The sequence below is a fragment of the Portunus trituberculatus genome, chromosome 12 (genome assembly GCF_017591435.1).
Source record: "Portunus trituberculatus isolate SZX2019 chromosome 12, ASM1759143v1, whole genome shotgun sequence".
Lineage (NCBI taxonomy): Eukaryota > Metazoa > Arthropoda > Malacostraca > Decapoda > Portunidae > Portunus > Portunus trituberculatus.
Genome location: NC_059266.1, coordinates 12,321,702 through 12,344,327, shown reverse-complemented (window position 1 = coordinate 12,344,327; position 22,626 = coordinate 12,321,702). Strand labels below are relative to the sequence as shown.

Here is a 22,626-nt window from a genome sequence, read left to right as displayed (position 1 = left end):
TGGTAGGAGGTGTGTAGTGTCAGGAATCTTGCCTCGTGTGTATGTTAGCAGGGAATGATTGTCTAGAGCCATTGGTGTGAATGATCGGGTAAAAGGGATGTGTAAGGATGTGGGTGTCAGCTTTGTGGATGTATGGGATAGGTTCTATAGGCGAAGGGATTTGTATGCTAGGGATGGTGTGCATCTGAGTAGGAAGGGCGTGGATGTGCTGAGTGGATGTCTGGAGGGGGGAGTTGGGATGGAGTGTAGGGGTGAGGTAGCAAATGCATTCCAGAAGAAAGATGCTAGACATAAATTAGATAGGATAAACAGAGATAGTGAAAAGATTAGGAAAGATTTCCAGGTACAAATAGGAGAGAATAAGATTAGGATTCCAAATAAGGAGACAGCATCTAGGAAGGTAGCAGGACTTAAATGTTTTTATGTAAATGCCAGGAGTCTTAGGAACAAGAAGGACGAGTTATCTAGTTATATAGTTGAGGAGGACTTAGATGTTGTATGTGTCACAGAGGCATGGGGAAATGAGGAAAAGTTTAGGGAAAATAGGAAAGAAAATGAAGTAGATGGATACATTATGTATTTACACCAGATAATTGGTAGGATAGGTGGAGGAGTAGTTATTTATGTAAAAAAAATCCTTCATTTCCAGTCAGGTTAATGGTATTAAGGTAGATAACAGAGTAGAGTCCTTATGGCTGGATGTTAGAGTAAACAAAAGTAAGGTTATTAGAGTAGGAGCTTTTTATAGACCACCTAACCAGTCAGCAGACATAGACAACCTTATGGTAGATGAGATAAATTGGGGGTGTACTAGTCAGACAATTATCTTAGGAGATTTTAATCTTAAGTCAGTAAACTGGGAGAGGATGGTAGGAGATGCTAGTGAAAATAAGTTTATGGAAAGTTTTCAGGATAACTATTTAGTGCAGATGGTAGATAAACCTACTAGGGGGAGGAAGGTTTTAGACATAGTACTAACAAATATTGAGCATTGTTTAAAGGAAGTTGAGGTAGGAGAGACTTTAGCAAACAGTGACCATCATATAATTAGATTTATCATTAATTCCAGTACGGATAATATAGTGAATAAGACTAGAGTCCCAAACTATCAGAAAGGCAATTATGGTAGATTACGTCAGTTATTAGGAGAGGTAAACTAGGAAGATAGTTTTGGAAATAAAACTGCACAGGAGATGTGGGATATTTCTAAAGTTGTAGTAAAGGGTATAGTGATGCAGTGTATCCCTTACAAAGATATAAGGCAGAGAAACAGGAAGCCATTATGGTGGACTCATGAGATAGGTAGCCAGATTAGAAAGAAGAAGAGGGCATACAGGGAGTTGCAGAAAAGTGGGGAAGATGTAGATTTGATTAGGTACAGACAGGTCAGAGATGATTTGAGTAAGGTTATAAAAAAAAGCAAAAGGCAGGCAGAGATAAAACTAGCTAGAGCTGGGAGTAAAGATCCCAAAAAACTATATAGTTATTACAAGGTCAGTGATAAAAGAAATAAGGATAGGATTGGATCACTCAGAAAAGATGGTGTAATAGTGAATCAAAATGAAGACATAGTAGAATTATTGAATGAACAATTTTCTTCAGTATTTACTAGGGACAGAATAGGAAATCCTGTTACAAACAGTGCGACGAGTAGTTTAAGAGCTTTAGAAAATATTGATATAAAACTGGGAATTATTAGGAAATTTATTCTTGAACTAGACGATAGGAAAGCTAGTGGTCCTGATGAGCTACATGCCAGAGTACTTAGGGAGGGTGTAGACAGTATTTCTGAAGCACTTAAGTTAATCTTTGAAAGATAATTAGGTTTGCTGAGATACCTCAGGACTGGAAGTTAGCTAATGTTACTCCAATATTTAAAAAAGGTAGGAAGGATGATGCGAATAATTATAGACCGATCAGTTTAACTAGTATAGTATGTAAGATACTAGAGAAAATCATTAAGGGTAGTATTTGGGAGCATTTAAATGTGAATAGATTAATTAGAGATACCCAACATGGCTTTAGATCAGGGAGGTCCTGTCTTACAAATTTGCTCGATATCTTACAATATATTACCAAGGAGTTACTTGATGGAAATAGCATAGATGTTATATATCTAGATTTTAGCAAGGCGTTTGATAAGGTACCGCATAGGAGGCTAGTGTACAAATTGGAGCGCAACTTGCTGCCTCTTTAGCAAGGCGGTCTACGTGTTCATTCCCGGGAACACCAACATGACCAGGGACCCAGCAGAACCTAACACAATATCCTCAGTTGTTAAGCAGATAAAGCCACTCCAAGGCTGATAAAACCAATGGGTTAAGGGAAATAATGGAGGAGAGAGCAGTAAGAGCACTGCGAGTCACTAAAATTTGTAAAAGACGAAACCGGGAGAGTAAAAATTATCTGTAAAGCAAGGACTATGGCAGACAACTCTGCAGTAAAGACTGATGTCACTGAAGGAAGGCTGCCAGACCGGTAAAATGAAGGGAAAACCACACTAAATCCAACGCCTGCATCGGATTTGGAACCATCAGTAAAGACAGGGATGGCATCAGAATGTGTAGAATAGTGTTCTAAAAACCGTGTGTGTCCCGGGACAGAGATGGCGGAAGACCCGTCTTGCCATGGATGGCAAGACGGCATAATGAGACAACAGGAAGCTGCCAATAACGAACTTGTGGGAGCCGGAAAGAGTAGACAAGAGTGAGGGCAATAGATAAGTCTGTCATGAGATTTGCGACTCGAAGGTCAAAAGGTTTAGGGAGACTAGGTTGAGTGACATACGCCTGCGAACGTGAGTCCCGCAATATTGAAACACAAGGGACAGAATCAGGAAGACGGTGGGTGCGAAACCAACACTGGAGCATCGAAGACTGGCGCCACAGGTTGAGCGGCCAGAAACCAGCATCCACTAGCAGGCTAGGAATTGGAGATGTCCGAAATGCACCTGTAGCCAAGCGGACTCCAGCATGATGCACAGACTCCAGCACACGTAGCCGAGCCTCCGTTGCAGAGGAATAGATCTCACAACCGTATTCCAGCTTGGGAATGAGAAGTGTTCTGTGAAGAAGCAGCAGAGTTTCCCTGTCCGCACCCCAAGAGGTGTGACTTAAAACCCGAAGAAGGGATAGTGCCGTCCTACAAAACGCTTTAAGAGAACAGAAATGGGGAACCCAAATATGACGGTTGTCAAATGAGAGGCTATATATAAATCAGGATCTGGATGGACGCCATGGTTGCGACAAAAAAGTATGACTACAGTCTTCGAGGTGGAGAAACGAAAACCATTTATGTTGGCCCAACAGAACACCCTTTTGATCACCAGTTGGAGCTTGTGCTCAATCAGAGACATTCTAGCAGCCGAAAAAGAGATGCACAAGTCGTCCACATATAAGGAGCTGTGAACGCCATCTGGAAGAGTATCTATAACACCATTTATGGCGACTGCGAATAGCATAACACTAAGAATACTTCCCTGTGGGACGCCATCATTTAGAGCAGTAGCCTCAGACAGAACACCCCCCCCCACTTGAACCCGTAAAAGACGTTTGGATAAAAACTGCTGAATAAAAATAGGAAGGTGGCCACAGAGGCCAAAATCAAACAAGGAACGTAAAATGCCATGGCACCAAGCTGTGTCATAGGCCTTCTCCACATAAAAAAAAAAAAAAAAATGGTTACTTGATGGTGGTGATTAGCGAAGGCCTCACAAATAGAAGATTTTAGGGATAAAAGAGCATCAGTAGTAGACCTCATCTTTCGGAAGCCATACAGTACCGATGACAAGTACAGGCAACCCCCGTTTAACGAAGGGGTTACGTTCCTAAAAAACACTTCGTTAAGCGAAACTTCGTTAAGCGAACCGATTATAACAAGTATAACCCCTGATTTGAACTTCCATTGAGAGTAAGCAAAGTGAGAGTGCATCATAGTACAGTAAAAGGTTTAATGAAAGTAAAAATTATGAAGTTAAACATTTAGGTAGTTTAATTTAAGTCATTATAATGTACACTAATGTATGTATGTACGTAACTTTATAATGTTGATCTTAACTTTATGAAGGGAGGGAGAGTGAAACGAGAAATACACTAACCGGCAACCTGTGGAATGTAAACAAAGTGCGCATCATGGTACTGCATACAAAACTTATGTACCACATTTCCACAAGGCTTTCCATTTTATCCATTGTAGAGTCACAAGTTCTGGTGGTTCTTTTAGCTTGCAAGGAAGATGAGGTCTCACTAGCCTTCTTAATAGAGTATCTTGATTTGAAAATAGTAGACAGTAGATGGAGTCAAGCCATGGTGGGAAGCAATGTTATTAGTTTTCTGGCCTCTCTCTTGTCTGTGAATAATACCCAGCTTCACTTTGAGAGTAAGACACTTCCTGGTCTTCTTAGGAACGTTAGGCCAAATTGCAGGGCGTTTTAGTGGTAAGTTGAACTAAGGAAGATGAGCTGCTGGTGACGCTGTTATGTTTTGACTGGGCAGTGAGTGGTGCGTGTGATCTTGATCTTGATCTTGATGCTACAGGTGACACAGAATTTCTTCTGAGTCAGGCCTTTGTATCGGCAGAGCCTGTGTTGTCCACGAGAGGCTTGATCTTGATCTTTATTCTATAGGTGTCTCAGGATTTCTCCTGAGGCAGGCCTTAGTACCAGCAGCTCCTGATGTATTCAAAAGCCTGTCAGCTTGCATGATACAGTGGGGCTTTCAAATCTGAAAAAAATTTACCTGGATAAAACTTCGTTAAAGCGAGTTTGGTGTTCGTTAAACGAGCAGATGGTATTAAAATGAAACCTTCGTTATAGCGAAATTTCATTGTGTGAACCTTCGTTAAACGGGGGTTGCCTGTACTTCCCCCTCTCCAAGTACCACATGAGTCTTACATTACATTTACCATCTTTTCTAACACTTTACAAATGCAGGATGTCAAAGATATAGGACGGTAGTTCGTAGCCTGAAGATTATCTTTCCCAGGCTTCGGAAATGGGAGAACCACTGCCACAGTCCAAGAAGATGGAAAATCACCGGTATGCCAAATCATATTATAAAGATTTAATAAAAAGGTAAAAGCACGGTCAGACATGTGGCGAAAAAAGGCATAAAGGATATCATCTGTACCAGGAGAAGAGTCATGGCACTGGTACAAAGCAGTCCGCAACTCGTAAGCAGAGAAGGGGACATTGTAAGACTCCCCTCCAGTCGAAGAAAAATTTACCCCGAGAAATTCCATTCTCTGGTGGTAACGTGCACTGGGCGCTGTGGGATCCTTTCGGGAAACACTAGCAAAGTGTTCTGCGAATAGGTCGGTGACAGTCTTAGGATCTGCCACTGTTTGCCCAGCAGACAACAAGACTGGTGGGAAAGGCTCAGAATACTTCCCAGCAATTCGGCGGACTTTTTTTAATACATCCGTAAGAGGGGTGTGAACATTAATGGAAGAGACATAGGCTTTCCAAGAGGCTCTTTGTGCCTCTTTCAAAACACAGTGGGCCCAAGCACGGCAGTGTCAAAAAGCGTCCAGACACTGCGGGTCCCCACGATGTCGCAGGAGACGAGAGAAAGCTGCCCGTTTCTCTCTCACACCGTTGGTGCATGCTGCATTCCACCAAAGAACGGGACGCTTAGTAAAGCGACCGGACGTTTTGGGGACTGTCTGAAGTGCTGCTGAACGTAAAAAGTCAGTAAAATAATCAACAGCCTCAGAACAAGTATCAAAGTCTGCCAATGGAAGAATAAAAGAGCTAAGTTCAGTGAACTGTGGCCAATCTGCCTTGTCTAAAACCCAGCGTGGGGGGCGGGACTGTGGCTCAGACTCCACAGATTCCATTAAAATTGGGAAGTGGTCACTACCACACTACCATGTAAATCAGGTAGGACCCGCCAATTAAAATCAAGGAAAAAATTAGATGTACAGAGAGAAAGATCGATAGCTGTAAAGTCGCAGTAGGACTGTGGAAATGTGCAACATCCCCAGAATTTAAAGTCTCTAATCCCTCATCCTCAATAAAAGAACCAATTAAAACCCCACGAGGATTACTAGCTCCTTCATCCCACAATGGATGATGGCCGTTAAAATCTCCCAACAAGAGGAAAGGCAGAGAGCTCACACACTAGGCCATCAAGATCACCCCTAGAGACAAGAACCCAAGGAGGGAGATATAGACTGCAAATAGTGTAGGATTGTCCCAGAAAGACTTTGACACCAACCACCTGAAGGGGAGAGTTAAGTTGCAAGGGGACAACAGGTATATCCTGACAGACTAGGATAGCTGTGCCACCGTGGTGGCCCTGTTCAGGGAAAGGACTGCTAAAAAAGGCACGATAGCCAGGAGGACTAGAATAAGTACTATCACTTAGCATAGTCTCTTGTAGAGCTACACAGGCTGGAGAGAGCTCCGACAGTAAAGCTCAGAGTTCCCCCCACGAGGCGCGAAGGCCTCTACAGTTTCACTGTAGAAGCTTAAGATGACTATTTAGGTGCAGTGGACGGGCGAGCCTTTTGAATGGGCTGCCAGTGACTCACCTGACTAGAAATAATCAACCGACGAGAAGACACCAGGAGTTGAGATGTGCCGGGTCGTTGGACCGCAGCCTTTCAGCCTACCGGTGAGTGATGTGAACCATCATCACACCTACTGGTCATCGGAGGACGAGGGTCAGGCTGGACTGCACTTTTTGACACAGTTGGTCCACGAGGGACGGCTGTGACAATATCATCGGACGACTCCATGCTAACACCATCCTCATCACAAGAAGCCCGATCTGAGACAGAGGGCATCACAAAAGGCTGAACAGAAACCATAGGAGCCACCATTGCAGAGCGGTCCCTGGAGGACTCACGATCATGTGTAGCAGGAGAAACCTTAGATTGCTTTGGCTGAGCTAAATCTATCGACTTTGCAGAGCCGCAGTGCCGTTTGGTCAGGCGATACAGGAGGGGAATGGACATCCATTACATGGGTCACTTTGGTCATGTCCGGAGGATTCCCATCACATCTTTCAGATGACTCAACTGAGTCATCAGACAAAAGGGCAAATCTATTAGCCAAACGAACAGGACCACCAGCCCCAACAGAGCGAGAGATAGCAGATGTCTTCGGACCCGCAGACTCGACTGATGATCGAGCGGCTAATGAAGCATAAGATGTTGCACCAGTACCGTCCTTCTGGCGATAAAGGAGTTCACGGCAAGCACTACCGAGGCTAATGAACTGACTATTAGCAAGCTGTAAAATATCCTGCTCCAGGTGATACCTTGGGCATTGCATGGAACGTACCTGGTGAGCATCGCGGCAATGGAAATAATAGGCAGCAGCATTGCAATGCTCCTCAGAATGTGAGTCTAATGCTGAGCAATTACCACAACGAGAAGCTTCCTTGCAGGAGCTTTTACCGTGACCGTACCCGTAGCATGAGAAACACTGAAGAGGGCGGAAACAAAATGCCTCACCCTAAGATTGATAGGACCGATACGAACACGGTCTGGGAGGGTGGAACCAAACAAGGTGAGAAGCACCATGTTGGAGGAATTCCTCATTTTAGTCACCTTTTGGAGTGAGCTAGGACACATAGCCAGTATTTCCTCCTCAGGATATTCATAAAGATCTTGACTGTAAACACAACCTTTGCTATAATTAAAGGTGGGATGAGCCTTCACAGTCTCAAACATGCTGTCAGTGGGGCATGATAGATGTTGCAACATCCTCGCTTGTGTAATATCTTTAGCCCGCACGAACACCCCCTTACCGTACTTCTTGAGATTTCCCTCAGGAATTATGCCGATTTCTTTGGTAAGATACCGGGAGGCATGGATGAAATTCCCGCGCCCATTTCTGTAGTACGCCACAAACCAACGAGGAGGCGGAATCTGGCAGACTTCAGGAACTGAATTCTCTAAATAGTTGTCAAAAACATTTGGGATATAGTCCATGTCACTGTCTGAAATATTACGTGAGTGGAGAAGTTCAGTTTTAAAGCCAGAGCTGGCAAGAGGCAGAGATGCTACATGTTCAAAAGCCAAATGGGCTTCATCACATGACAGAAACGTCACAAAGCAGCGGTTGGATGGAAAGTCCTTATCATAAACAAGTCGAATACAAAGGACTGTGCCATACGCCTTGAGAATGGAATGTAAGGCGTGATATGAGAAAGATGGATTAACATTTACCATCAAAAGGGAGTCCAAACCAGCAGAGATGCATCCCTCAGAAGAACTTCCAGAGCAGGAAACTGCTGTGGGAGGCACTTGTGGAGGGGAATCCTCCTCCCTACTCAGAGCTGAAGATGACATCTCGCGGGCCAGGTCAGCCACCTCACGAGAACCTGATAGCTTTTTTGTGTTTTCCCATAAGCATACAGTAAGACAAAATATTAGCTCCAGGGGCAAGGGAAACCACCTACTGGGACTACAATGGGAGCGAGCGCTGGCTGCTGTGGACCAGTCGTTTTTAAAAAAGGCCCCACATGATGCCAATGTTTATCCACGACAGAGCTGAGACACCCCTCCCAAAGCATCCCAGCCTGGACACCCAACCATCCAACACAGGACGACCCCTCTGGGGCGATCCCTCCAGTGGGTGGGTCAGCTGGTCCACTGGCAGCTTACGTAGGAACCATTTAGTCTGGCCCCTCACTGGCGACGTTACTAGCATGGGTAGCCCTTTCCCCCTTGGAAGGGCGGAGCAGGGGCCTAAGCCCCCTCTAGCCTAGCTCGCCTGGTCACAGGGGCACGCAAGCCCCTGCACCACGACAAGGCAGTTCCCATCTGGGGGGGAGTGAGTAGCAGGGGAAATGGCAGCAGTTTTCTATCAAGCTGGACTTGGAGTAGCTTAATACACATCATATTGATGTGCATACATTCCTGTACACATGTATACCATGTACAAACTAAACATGGTAAGCAAAATACTTACTGTATTCATAGTTTTGTATTGCTGTATTCTATTAGTTAATATGTGTATGCATATGGTTTCCTGAGTAATGTATCTTTAATACCCATGATACATTTAGCCCTGGTTAGAAGTGATATTTTAGATGTTGGTACTAAATGATGGGTATGGTTTTCCAGCAGTGGACATTTTTCACTAACATACGACAGCTGGTCTTCCATTGTTAGTTTAATAAAGAGTAAATTGTAGTAATAATAATAATAATAATAATAATAATAATAATAATAATAATAATAATAATGATAATAATACTAAAAAATACTAAAAATAATGATAATAATAGTAACAATAATAATAATAAAATAATAATAACAATAATAATAATAATAATAAAAATAATAACAAAGTAATACTAAAATTAATGATGATAATGATGATAATAATAATAATAATAATAATAATAATAATAATAATAATAATAATAATAACAATAAGCAATGAAAAAAAAAAAATGACAACAATATGAACAACATCATTAACAATACTAACAGTAACATACACATTACATTTAGGACATCGTGATGCTAATGTTATTTATTGCATATTTAATAAGTGCCCCTTATCACACAGAATAACATGTACATTACTGCAAGATGAGGCAGCATAAAAGACCTTGACTGCATGAAAGTTAAGTGTAATACCAACAACAACAGTATTAACCCTCTCAATACCATAACATGTTTCCCTATTCATTCTGGTTACAATTTGGTGATTTTATACAGCTTCACTAACTTGTATGGAGATTAAGGTGGTGAAGACTCTGGCCATTAATCTTCTGACCTCCATAGAACCTTCCTAATGTCAATAAAATGGTCTAATTGTACACAAATATCATAAGAACATAAGAAAAGAAGGAAGCTGCAAGAGGTCGCCAGGCCTATACGAGGCAGTCCCAGTGTGCTTAATATACCTAATTCCATCTATCTTCCCCACCCATGAATTTGTCTAACCTTCTTTTAAAGCTCCCTATTGACTCAGCCCTGACTACATGCCCACTGAGACTGCTTTACTCATCAACCACTATGTTTGAAAACCAGTTTCTTCCCATTTCTTTCCTAAACCTGAATTTTTCAAGTTTAAACCCATTATTTCTGGTTCTGTCCCTGCTACTGATCCTAAGAACTACATTCATTCATTAAGTGATAAAATCCTTTTATCACTTAAATACTTCTATCAGGTCTCCTCTTAACCTACGTGTCTTTAAGGAATGCAGATTAAGTTTTTTCAGTCTCTCTTCATAGGGAATATTCCTCATTCCTTGTATCTTTTTAGTCATCCTCCTTTGCACTGACTCCAACAGAGCTATGTCCTTCCTGTAATGTGGGGACCAGAATTGTACCACATAGTCAAGATGTGGTCTGACCAGCGCCAAGTATAATTTTAGTAATACTTCAGGACTCCTGCTTCTAACACTTCTAAAAATTAAACCTAATATTCTATTTGCCTTATTTCTGGCCGTATACCGTATTTCTTTGTGATCGCTGTTACCTAGCTGGCCACCAACCTCCACCGGCATAACTGCCTCCTCCCTGTTTGTCAGAATTAAATCTAGGATATTATTTCCCCGTGTGGGTTCTAAAACGACTTGCTGTAAAAAAACGATCCTGTATGATCTTAAGGAACTCATCTGCTTCCTTGTTACCCACTATCAAGCTCCAATCAACATTCATAGAGTTAAAATCCCGTACCACACATACCTTACTGTACCTGGCTGCTCTATTCCTCCCATAGGGAAGAGTTTATTTGGTCTGAGGCATTTGGTGGCCTGTACACTAAATCCATTACTACTGATTGAGACCTGTCCTTAATATCTACCCATAGAGTCTCTGTTTTGCCCTCTCTCTTAATTCTGCAATTTATGCAACATTGCAGTGTGTCCTTGACATACAAGGCCACTCCTCCACCTCTTCTGATTTCCTTGTCCTTATGAAAAAGTGTATAACCATCAATTTTCACCTCCTGAACAAATATCCTCCCAGACATATCTAACCAGGTTTCTGTGAAAGCAATTATATCAAAATTTTCAACACAAGCTGCTCCTCTCAGCAAATCTATCTTATTTAAAATACTCTCACAGTTTGTGTAATACACTTTTAAACTATTCTTCACATTTACTAAGCTGGTTACTTTTCTAGATTTGACTATTCCTTCCTGCCTATGGGTCACCGATACCCCTTCCCTTTCCTGTCCACTGAAAAAAGCGCCGGAGGTCATTTAACTCGCCTTCAAATATTCCAGCCAAAACCTGAACACCTTGGCGTGATAAATGCACTCCATCCCTGGCATACAAGGTGTCTTTGCCGTAAAAGAGGTCCCAGTTATCAATGAACGCCCATCCATTGCTCTTGCAGTGATCTGCAAGTCTACAATTTAATGCAATAGCCCTGGACAGCCATTCACCTCCCAGTCCCCTCCTTGGCAACACACTGCATACCACAGGGGTTGCATCCTTATTTCTAATTTTAGCCAAAGCCTCTGGTAAAAATGTGTCCCAGTACTGAAGGGGTTAACAGCAGTAGCAATCAGATACTCACTTAATGGTGACTTCAGATAGAGGTGCTGGCCGACCATTGTGAATGACTTGGGTAAGGGACAAGGTCTGTCTCTGAGTGTTGATGGCAACCACTTTGCCCTGGTAAAATCCCAAGCCTCCCCCAACCTCCACTGACACCTGGCATCCCACGTACTCCTCCGTCATGTCTTGCCTCTACCAGTAGTGAGGAGTGTTGGTACAAGTGCAGGCCTGCATGAGAGGTGGAATACATTATGCTACACTATTGTTACATGTCAAAATCCACTAAGTAGTTGAGTCTAGGTCATGTTTGTTTGTTTTTTATGCTAGCATTCTTGAATTTCACAGATATATTTTGTGCTCTTTACTGAAATAATACTGGTAAGATTGGGTGTTTTTTTTTTTTAATTACTTCAAAGAGGGATATTGAGATAGACTTGGCCTCCTTCAGAAGCTTAATACTTAAACATCAGATAAAAGTAAGATTAGAGAATAACATCCATTATATATCAACTACCAGGAACTTGTTGGAAAAACAAAATAAAAGGTTAGTTGTCCTTGCTGTAATAGTGGCCATCACCTTGATCTTGATTTTGCTGCTAGCATCCTAACTAACTTGACTAGTTAAACTTGACCTACCCTAACTAAACTTAGCCAAACAATCACATAAGCAAGAATTTGTTGGGAAAGGATGCTGGAAACCATATCAAGATAAGAACATGGCATCCATCATGACGACGACTCTTCTTGGTACTTATCAACCTTTTACCTTGTGTCACCACAGCTTCCAAGGCCACCAAATCCCTAAGGTTAAAAACCTTTCACATTTTTTAAAATTGTTTCAACTAGTTTCTGAACTGACATACATTACATGATATTCTGTAATCTTAATTCTATCTGCCATGCAAGTGTTAATCACATGAGAAAAGGCTAAGTTGTATCCATATCATATGAGCTCCCTTTTCCAGCCCTGATCTTCAATATGCACCTACCATCTTTCTTCCCCTTCTTTATCCATCTCACCTCTTCACATCTCTTAAAATTTAAATCTTATCATTACTATCTCCCAGTCTCCTCTCAGCCTCTTCCACATCCCTCAATCAGCACAGCAGCAGGGTAACAGGATGCTGGAGGTTTTACCACCTGGAGTGTTTGCACCTGAGGTTTAACTACCTAATGAGAATCCTGTTTGCCGCCCAGTGGATTTGCCACCGAGTGGATTACCTACTTACCTAAACTTTAAACTTTTACTGAATATATCATAACTGTGAGCATTTGTATACATTTGGTGCTCATTGTTGGTCAAATACAGTGAAATTTTCATGGATGGCAAATATTTAGAAACCTATTAGTTTAGCCTAAGAGTTATAATTGTCCAGATAATGTTTTCATGGATGGCAAGTATTATGAAAGCTATCAATTTAGCCTGACATTTGCCACTGTCAAAATGGTGCAGTACAAGTGTATCCTTTGCAGGAAGACTGTCTCAAGTTGCCAACATGCTATACAGTGTGATATATGTGAATGATGGCCATATTGCCTTTGTAATTCTGGTAAGTATATCTAAGCAATAATTGTGGTGAAAGAGAAATACAGCGGTACCTAGAGATAATGGACCTTGTAGTAATGACGAGGAGGCAGTACACACATACCAAAACAATAATTTATTCCCAATGAAGTCTAATAGCACTAGTTCTATTCCAGACCATGGATCACTTCAGGGAGTGCTGTGAACCTTCCATTAAAGTCTTACTTTGTGTCTTACAATTCAAGGGCCAGTCACAGCCTGCCCTCTAAAGACCAACTCTCTTCCTCACAAAACAACATGCTTTTACACTTCCTTCACTCATAATAAAAAAAAATGGCTACTACTAATACAACCTCAGAGTCCCCTTCTGGGAAGGTAACCATAAATGTCCCTAGGTCAAACTGCTCTTCAGATAGAGACCCAAAATGTCTTGAGACCTCCCTCAACTTTTTCTTCTTTAGCATCTGCAACATTCGCGGTCTTAGCTCTAATTTTCAATCCGTAGAACACCACCTCTCCTCTACTAAACCTAATTTTCTTTTCTTCACCAAAAAAACAAAGCTGTTGGAAGCAACTGTTTCCTCCTACTTTTCCTATCCTCATTTTTGTTCCAAAGCTGGATGTTGCTTCTATGTGCACCACTTAACTTGCTCTCATGCCCACGCTCTTGAATCTTCCGAGTTTTCCACCATCTGGCTTTGACTCAATAGTCACTCTCTAACTAAATCTATCTCTGCTGTCTATCTCTCCCCTAACTCTTCTGACTATAGTAAATTCTTTGACTATTTAACTTCCAAAGTGGACCTCATTCTGTCCCTCTACCCTTTCGTGGAAATCTCAATGTTCACCATCAGCTTTGGTTTTCCTCTCCTTTCATTGGTGAATTAGCCTTCAACTTTGCTATCCTCCATGACTTAGAGCAACTGATGTAACACCCTACTCATATCCCAGACCATTTTGGAGATAGCCCAATACTCTTGACCTTTTCCTTACATCTAATCCTTCAGCTTATGCTGTTACCCTATCTTCTCTGTTAGGCTCCTCTGATTACAATCTCATTTCTGCATCTTATCCTATTTCTCTAATTCCTCCTCAGGATCCCCAAAGCAGAGGTGCCTCTGGCATTTTGCCTCAGCCAATTTGGGGGGACCTGAGGAGGTATTATGCTGATTTTCCCTGGAATGATTACTGTTTCCATGTCTGATCCATCTGTGTGTGTTGAACATACAACAGAGGTGATAGTGTCTGGTATGGAAGCATACATTCCTCACTCTTATACCTTCTAAACCTTGGTTTAACACAGCCTGTTCTCATGCTATACATGATAGAGAGGTTGCCCACAATAGGTACTTGAGCCTTCCATCGCCTGAATCTCATGCACTTTATAATTCTGCCCAGAATCATGCCAAGTCTGTTCTTCAACTTGCCAAACACTCCTTCGTAAATAGAAAATGTCAAAATCTCTCAAACTTCAAATCCCCTTGAGACTTCCGACATCTGACCAAAAAACATCTCTAATAACTTTACTTCTTTACCTTTCCCTTCTTAATTTTATCCTGATGGCACCACTGCCTTCTCTTCTGTCTCTAAAGCTGAACTCTTCTCTGAAACCTTTGCTAACAACTCCACCTTGGATGATTTTGGGCTTGTCCTTCCATCTCCTCCTCCCTCTGGCTATTTCATGCCTACAATCAAAGTTCTTCATAATGATGTTTTCCATGCTCTCACTGACCTAAACCCTCAGAATGTTTATAGACCTGATGGGGTCCCTCCTATTGTTCTGAAAAACTATGCTTCTGTGCTTGTAACCTGCCTGGTTAGTAGAACAGTAGAACAGTTACCATGAAAATAGCGATAAAATATAGAAAGGGATGCAACATTTCGGCGGTGAGAAAGAGACTGAAGACAGTTAGTCAGACGAGGGGAGTTGATGAGACGAAGAGCTTTCGATTCCACCCTATCAAGCAAAGCTGTGTAACTGGAACCCTCCCCGAAACATGCGAAGAGTACTCCATACAGGGACGGATAAGGCCCTTATACAGAGTAAGCAGTTGGAGGGGCGAGAAAAACTGGCGGAGACGCCTCAGAACACCCAACTTCATAGAAGCTGTTTTAGCAAGAGATGAGATGTGAAGTTTCCAGTTAAGATTATGAGCAAAGGACAGATCGAGGATATTCATTGTGGAAGAGGAAGACAGTTGAGTGTCATTGAAGAAGAGGGGATAGTTGTCTGGAAGGTTGTGTCGAGTTGATAGATGGAGGAATTGAGTTTTTGAGGCATTGAAAACTACTAGATTTTCTCTGCCCCAATCGGAAATTTTAGAAAGATTGGAAGTCAGGCGTTCTGTGGCATCCCCACGTGATCTGTTAATTTCCTGAAGGGTTGGACGTCTCTGAAAGAACGTGGAAAGATGTAGGGTGGTATCATCAGCGTAGGAGTGGATAGGGCAAGAAGTTTGGTTAAGAAGGTCATTAATGAATAATAGAAAGAGAGTGGGTGACAGGACAGAACCCTGAGGAACACCACTATTAATAGGTTTAGGAGAACAGTAGCTGTCTACCACAGCAGCAATAGAGCGGTCGGAAAGGAAACATGAGATAAAGTTGCAGAGAGAAGGATAGAAGCCGTAGGAGGGTAGTTTTGAAATCAAAGCTTTATGCCAGACTCTATCAAAAGCTTTTCATATGTCTAACGCAACAGCAAAAGTTTCACCGAAATCTCTAAAAGAGGATGACCAAGAAGACTCAGTAAGGAAAGCCAGAAGATCTCCAGTAGAGCGACCTTGACGGAAGCCATACTGGCGATCAGACAGAAGATTGTGAAGTGACAGATGTTTGAGAATCTTCCTATTCAGGATAGATTCAAAAACTTTAGACAAGCAAGAGATTAAAGCTATAGGACGGTATACGATGCACTATCGCTTTATTTAATCTCAATGGAAGTTGTCAGGGGTCAAACTTGTTATAATTGGTTTGCTTAACGAAGTTTCGCTTATCGAAGGGTTTTTAGGATCGTAATCCCTTCGTTAAGTGGGGGTTGCCTGTATCATATTTACACTATTTAAAGAGAACAAACTACAAAAAAGAGAAATGGGGTGTTTCAGTGCCTAACAGACAAACTGGTTTCTGCAACATACAACTCGCAGTAACAAAAAACCACTCACACCCAAAGTGTCTGATATTGCGAGGCACCACTTCATATGCATTCATAAAGTGAAGAGAGGGGAGAGAAAAAAAAAAAGAGAGAGAGAGAGAGAGAGAGAGAGAGAGAGAGAGAGAGAGAGAGAGAGAGAGAGAGAGAGAGAGAGAGAGAGAGAGAGAGAGTGTCCAGTCTTCAATGGTGAACATATTTCAGGAATTTTATGTGCATACTATTGGGTGATGGTGTGGGGAGAACTGGTAAAAGAAGCAGCACTATCAAACAGCAAATGATATTGGTGTATGAAAATCAATTAAACAGATGGTAGAGGTTGAGATACACTTCAATTCACAACAGTTTATGGGAAGAGTATCAAGATGAGATTACTAAAGCAGCCTTCATGAAGTCCTGCAGCACCTTATCAAGTGTAGGCAACACCTAAACTGACATCAGCAATACAATATGACTAAGTAACATTACACATTGACATTAGTTTCTTTTTAGATTAATAAAGAACTTATTTTTTTCTTTTTCATGCTGATATTCATATTCTTCACATTCAGTCAAATAACATTTTAATAAATTACTCACTTGTAATGAATGATTTAACTTTTACACCACACTGTGACTCGACATACTGTGGTGCCTTGCAATAATGTACCTCCCACAAATGGATTTCCCTCAATAAAGGACTGGTCAGACACTAACCAATTTTTTTAGACCATCATGGCATTTTTACCCCATGAATCCATAGTTCCCAAGTGGTGACATGGATAAATATGCATGTGACATGATATACAAGCCAAAAAAAGGCATGGTAGATACCATTGTAACTCATTTTGTTTGTTTACAACTTACAAAGCTTGTTATTAGATGGATATTGGCAACTGCTTGCCTGTTGGGTCATCTGAGTGACTCTCATGGTGATTTGTGGTCCAGGGCTGGTTGGACCCATGGCCTGCTAAAGTGAAATGCTAGAGAGAGAGAGAGAGAGAGAGAGAGAGAGAGAGAGAGAGAGAGAGAGAGAGAGAGAGAGAGAGAGAGAGAGAGAGAGAGAGAGAGAGAGAGAGAGAGAGAGAGAGAGAGAGAGAGAGAGAGAGAGAGAGAGAGAGAGAGAGAGAGAGAGAGAGAGAGAGAGAGAGAGAGAGAGAGAGAGAGAGAGAGAGAGAGAGAGAGAGAGAGAGAGAGAGAGAGAGAGAGAGAGAGAGAGAGAGAGAGAGAGAGAGAGTGCTGTGGCTGACAAATGTGTAGAAGACAGACTCTACAATTAAAACTCTCCAATCATTTAATTTTTTCTCACTCACCATACTTTGGAGGTCTACAATTTTATTTCTTTCTTCTTTTGACTGAGGGTAATTTAGTATGAAATGGACAAGGTTTTGTTCCTGTAGATGACATAATTAGTGTGGTGGCAAAAGCGATGTAAATAACACAGCCGCCTGATAGCATGCTCTTTCTCTTTCTTCCAAAGTATTTGTTCACATTGCAGATTACTGCCTTAGTTTGGCTGTGAGGGTTGCAATATGGCGAGTTAGCAGCAAGACAATATTCTATAGCAAGACTGCATAAGGTGCGACCCTGTGAGGTATCAGGCCCAGCACTTGGCAGTGTCGCAATTTCCTGCTAAGATGCCACTTTTCTATAGAGAGCACGCCTTCATTTTTACCACAAGGGCGATGTGCAACAAAAGCTAGAAGGATTTTGGAAGTAATTTTGGAAACATCAATTTATATAAAAAAAAAAAAAACCAGAGGGAGAGAAAGAAAGATAGAGACAAACGGTAAGAAGGTGGAGCTTTGTTAGAGAAAGAAGGCAAAGTCCTTGTTCTATGAAGAGGTGGCAATAGTGAGGAGGTAGTCTACTCTGAATCTGACGATCCATTGTCCTTCAGGCAATCAATAAATGCTTTTCAGAGATGCCACTGGACCACATTTTTTTTTTTTTTTACGTAGGGCAAAACAAAAAAGAAAGTTAGAAAAACGCCCACTTGAGTGCTGGCTCTCCAAAGAGTTCAAAAAGTGCCAAAACCGTCTGCCAGAATTAGGGGAGCAAATGCCTCGATACCTCCCTCTTAAAAGAAAACAAGTTGTAGGAATTCGGAAATACAGATGCAGGGAGGGAGTTCCAGCGTTTACCAGTGAAAGGGATGAATGATTGAGCGTACTGGTTAACTCTTGCATTAGAGTTGGACAGAATAGGGATGAGAGGAAGAAGAAAGCCTTGTGCAGCGTGGCCACAGGAGGATAGGAGGCATGCAGTTAGCAAGATCAGTAGAACAATTACCATGAAAATAGCGATAAAATATAGAAAGAGATGTAACATTTCAGCGGTGAGAAAGAGACTAAAGACAGTTAGTCAGAGGAGGGGAGTTGATGAGACGAAGAGCTTTCGATTCCACCCTATCAAGCAAAGCTGTGTGACTGGAACCTCCCCAAACATGCAAAGAGTACTCCATACAGGGATGGATAAGGCCCTTATACAGAGTAAGCAGTTGGAGGGGCGAGAAAAACTGTCGGAGACGCCTCAGAACACCGAATTTCATAGAAGCTGTTTTAGCAAGAGATGAGATGTGAAGTTTCCAGTTAAGATTATGAGCAAAGGACAGACCGAGGATATTCATTGTGGAAGAGGGAGACAGTTGAGTGTCATTGAAGATGAGGGGATAGTTGTCTGGAAGGTTGTGTCGAGTTGATAGATGAAGGAATTGAGTTTTTGAAGCAAGAAAACTACTAGATTTTCTCTGTCCCAATCGGAAATCTTAGAAAGATCGGAAGTCAGGCGTTCCGTGGCGTCCCTGTGTGATCTGTTGATTTCCTGAAGGGTTGGACGTCTCTGAAAGAACATGGAAAGATGTAGGGTGGTATCATCAGCGTAGGAGTGGATAGGGCAAGAAGTTTGGTTAAGAAGGTCATTAATGAATAATAGAAAGAGAGTGGGTGACAGGACAGAACCCTGAGGAACACCACTATTAATAGGTTTAGGAGAACAGTAGCTGTCTACCACAGCAACAATAGAGTGGTCAGAAAGAAAACTTGAGATAAAGTTGCAGAAAGAAGGATAGAAGCCGTAGGAGGGCGGTTTTGAAATCAAAGCTTTATGCCAGACTCTATCAAAAGCTTTTGATATGTCTAACGTAACAGCAAAAGTTTCACCGAAATCTCTAAAAGAGGATGACCAAGACTCAGTAAGGAAAGCCAGAAGATCACCAATAGAGCGACCTTGACAGAAGCCATACTGGCGATCAGACAAAAGATTGTGAAGTGACAGATGTTTGAGAATCTTCCTATTCAGGATAGATTCAAAAACTTTAGACAAGCAAGAGATTAAAGCTATAGGACGGTAGTTTGAGGGGTTAGAATGGTCACCCTTTTTAGGAACAGGCTGAATGTAGGCGAACTTCCAGCAGGAAGGAAAGGTAGAAGTCGATAGACAAAGTTGGAAGAGTTTGGCCAGGCAAGGTGCAAGCACAGAAGCACAGTTTTTGAGAACAATAGGAGGGACCCCATCAGGTCCATAAGCCTTCCGAGGGTTTAGGCCAGCAAGGGCATGGAAAACATCATTACGAAGAATTTTGATTGTAGACATGAAATAGTCAGAGGGAGAAAGAGAGGGAGGGACAAGCCCAGAATCGTCCAAGGTGGAGTTGTGAGCAAAGGTTTGAGAAAAGAGTTCAGCTTTAGAGACAGAAGAGATGGCAGTGGTGCCGTCAGGATGAAATAAAGGAGGGAAAGATGAAGAAGTGAAGTTTTGAGATTTTTTTGGCTAGATGCCAGAAGTCACGAGGAGAGTTTGAGTTTGAAAGATTTTGACATTTCCTATTTATGAAAGAGTGTTTGGCAAGTTGAAGAACAGACTTGGCATGATTCCGGGCAGAGATATAAAGTGCGTGAGATCCAGGGGATGGAAGGCTCAAGTACCTTTTGTGGGCAACCTCTCTATCATGTATAGCACGAGAACAGGCTGAGTTAAACCAAGATTTAGAAGGTTTAGGTTGAGAAAAAGAATGAGGAATGTACACCTCCATGCCAGATACTAACACCTCTGTTATGCGTTCAGCACAAAGAGATGGGTCTCTGACACGGAAGCAATAATCATTCCGGGGAAAATCAGCATAATACCTCCTCAGGTCCCTCCAACTGGCAGAGGCAAAATGCCAGAGGCACCTTCGCTTTGGGGGATCCTACAGAGGGATTGGAAAAATAGGACAAGATACAGAAATGAGATTGTGATCGGAGGAGCCCAACGGAGATGAAAGGGTGACAGCATAAGCAGAAGGGTTAGAGGTGAGGAAGAGATCAAGAATGTTGGGCGTGTCTCCAAGGCGGTCAGGAATACGAGTAGGGTGTTGCACCAGTTGCTCTAGGTCATGAAGGATAGCAAAGTTGAAGGGTAGTTCACCAGGGTGGTCAGTGAAGGGAGAGGAAAGCCAAAGCTGGTGGTGAACATTGAAATATCCAAGAATGGAAATCTCAGCGAAAGGGTAGAAGGACAGAATGTGCTCCACTTTAGAAGTTAAGTAGTTGAAGTAATTACTATAGTCAGAAGAGTTAGGGGAGAGATAAACAGCACAGATGAATTTAGTTTGAGAGTGACTGTTAAGTCGTATCCAGATGGTGGAAAATTCGGAAGACTCAAGAGCGTGGTATGTGTGGTAAGTGCATGTAGTTTTGTGTGAAGAAGGAGAGCTGTCTTTATAGGGTAGGCTATGACTACCCCCTAGAGTTGTGAGACACAAAGGGAAATATTCAACGAGATCACAACTAGCTTTAATGGAAGGTTCACAGCACCTCCTGAACTAGTGCTATTAGATCTCACTGGGAGTAAGTTATTGTTTCAGTAGGTGTCTACTACCTCCTCCATATATTGGGTATTGGCCATTACAAGAAATGGGAAACTATTTCTTTAATTCATCTATTTTTGGTAACACAAATTTTTATTACTGTAAACTTCTTAAACAATAATGAACACTTTCATTTGAACATTGAGTGTAGAGTAAGGACTCATTAAATTATAAAAGAAAAAAAAAAAAAATTGCATTATTAAAAGAATAAAATACCACAAAGGAAAGGGTCTTACAGACAACCCCTCATACCTGAAGTGTCTGTCAACACGAGGCACAACTGTACTTAGCTACTTTTAAAAATGTACTACTTAGAATAAAAACATTCATTTGTATGTGACTATAATAACTTGAAACAGTTATTTATAATAAGTCCGCATTCCACCCACCCACCAATCTATATTCCAAATTCTTCTGAAATAACCTATACTAGCCGGGGGCGTCTGTGCTACCCACCCCCATATAGGATATTAATAACTAAAGATAACCTATCAAAACATCTCAAAAATTATACCAATGGACTTAAAATATCTTGAATTTCTGCCATACTCCTGAGTGCTAATACAGATATACTGCATGCATGCCACACAATTTTTCTACTTTTACAGCAAGATCACCAACTCTTTTACATGAAATTGAGTTCTGTGCTTGTATCTGATTCAGCTATATTAATAAGGCCATGCATAGGTTTGAATCCCATCATGTGCCACCTTGAAACTGCCATTTATTGAGTGGTTTATAGTTACCTACATGTCACCATGATACCAAGGTTCTAAGTGGTGTAATTGCCTTACACCAAATACCACTATAAAGAAAATAGCCTGTGCTGCTAATGTGTGGAAGCTGAACAGCACTTCCCACACTCTTCAAGTATACCTACAGGCACTATGAATTGCAACATAAAAAAAAGAACAAGGAGAATGGCACCAGTCTGACATTAAGTAATAAGGAATGCATCAAAAGTTATATTTTGATGCATGCCTACAACACAAAATCAACATTTCTGACCGCTGGAAAAATTCTCAAGATTTTGGAAGAAATCTCCGATTTTAAGAAAATCATTATATTTCAGATTTTTCTTTTCCAATAGATTTTTGTTTTACTCATATAAAAACATGATGCATTCTAACAAATCCTAACCTAACTTGATGTAGGGATTCTCACGTTCTTCGCAAAACTTATTTATTAATATTAGCACTAGATGAGTGATTTCCGAGGGGAAAGTGTATAGAAGATGAGGGTTTTAGAATTGTATATTTTCTAGCTGCACTCCTTTTGCGTATCAGTGAGAGTGACGGCTTTCCCCAGTAACACCACCAAACCCATCATCATGGGCGAAACTACCACGGAGCGAATTGTTTGAAGTACGAACACCTAAAGGTGGCCAAACTCTGCAGACCGTCCCGCCAATCCCACCAGCGTAGCCTGGAAAGCCACCCCCTCCACCTCCTGTCTGCTTTATCTATTTCCCTTCATGTCTACTCTACCTGCCTAATTCCAACCACCACCCACTCTTTACTCTAAGCTCACCGTGCACCGTCACAATCAGCATCAAGGGCAACGCTCTGCCACTAATGTTTATTTTCTCCAGCTAACACAAAGCTTGATCCTGATCTTGCGTTGCAACTTCCACGGACGTCTTCATTCCGCT

The 22,626-nt window shown here is 41.7% G+C and overlaps 1 protein-coding gene across 2 annotated transcripts in view; it reads right to left on the bottom strand.

Moving 5' to 3' along the window:
* LOC123502589 (enhancer of mRNA-decapping protein 3-like) overlaps positions 1-22,626 on the bottom strand; it is a 75,380-nt gene extending 52,754 nt beyond the window's left edge. The window contains exons 1-2 of one of the 2 annotated variants that reach the window (XM_045251743.1): positions 22,506-22,626; positions 11,491-11,699 (exon numbers count right to left, since the gene is read on the bottom strand). In XM_045251743.1, coding sequence (XP_045107678.1) covers positions 11,491-11,654 — 164 coding nt within the window. In that variant the 5' untranslated portion in view covers positions 11,655-11,699; positions 22,506-22,626. Of the gene's footprint in view, positions 1-11,490; positions 11,700-16,993; positions 17,099-22,505 lie in introns of those variants that run through there. The other variant, XM_045251742.1, reaches the window with a different exon arrangement.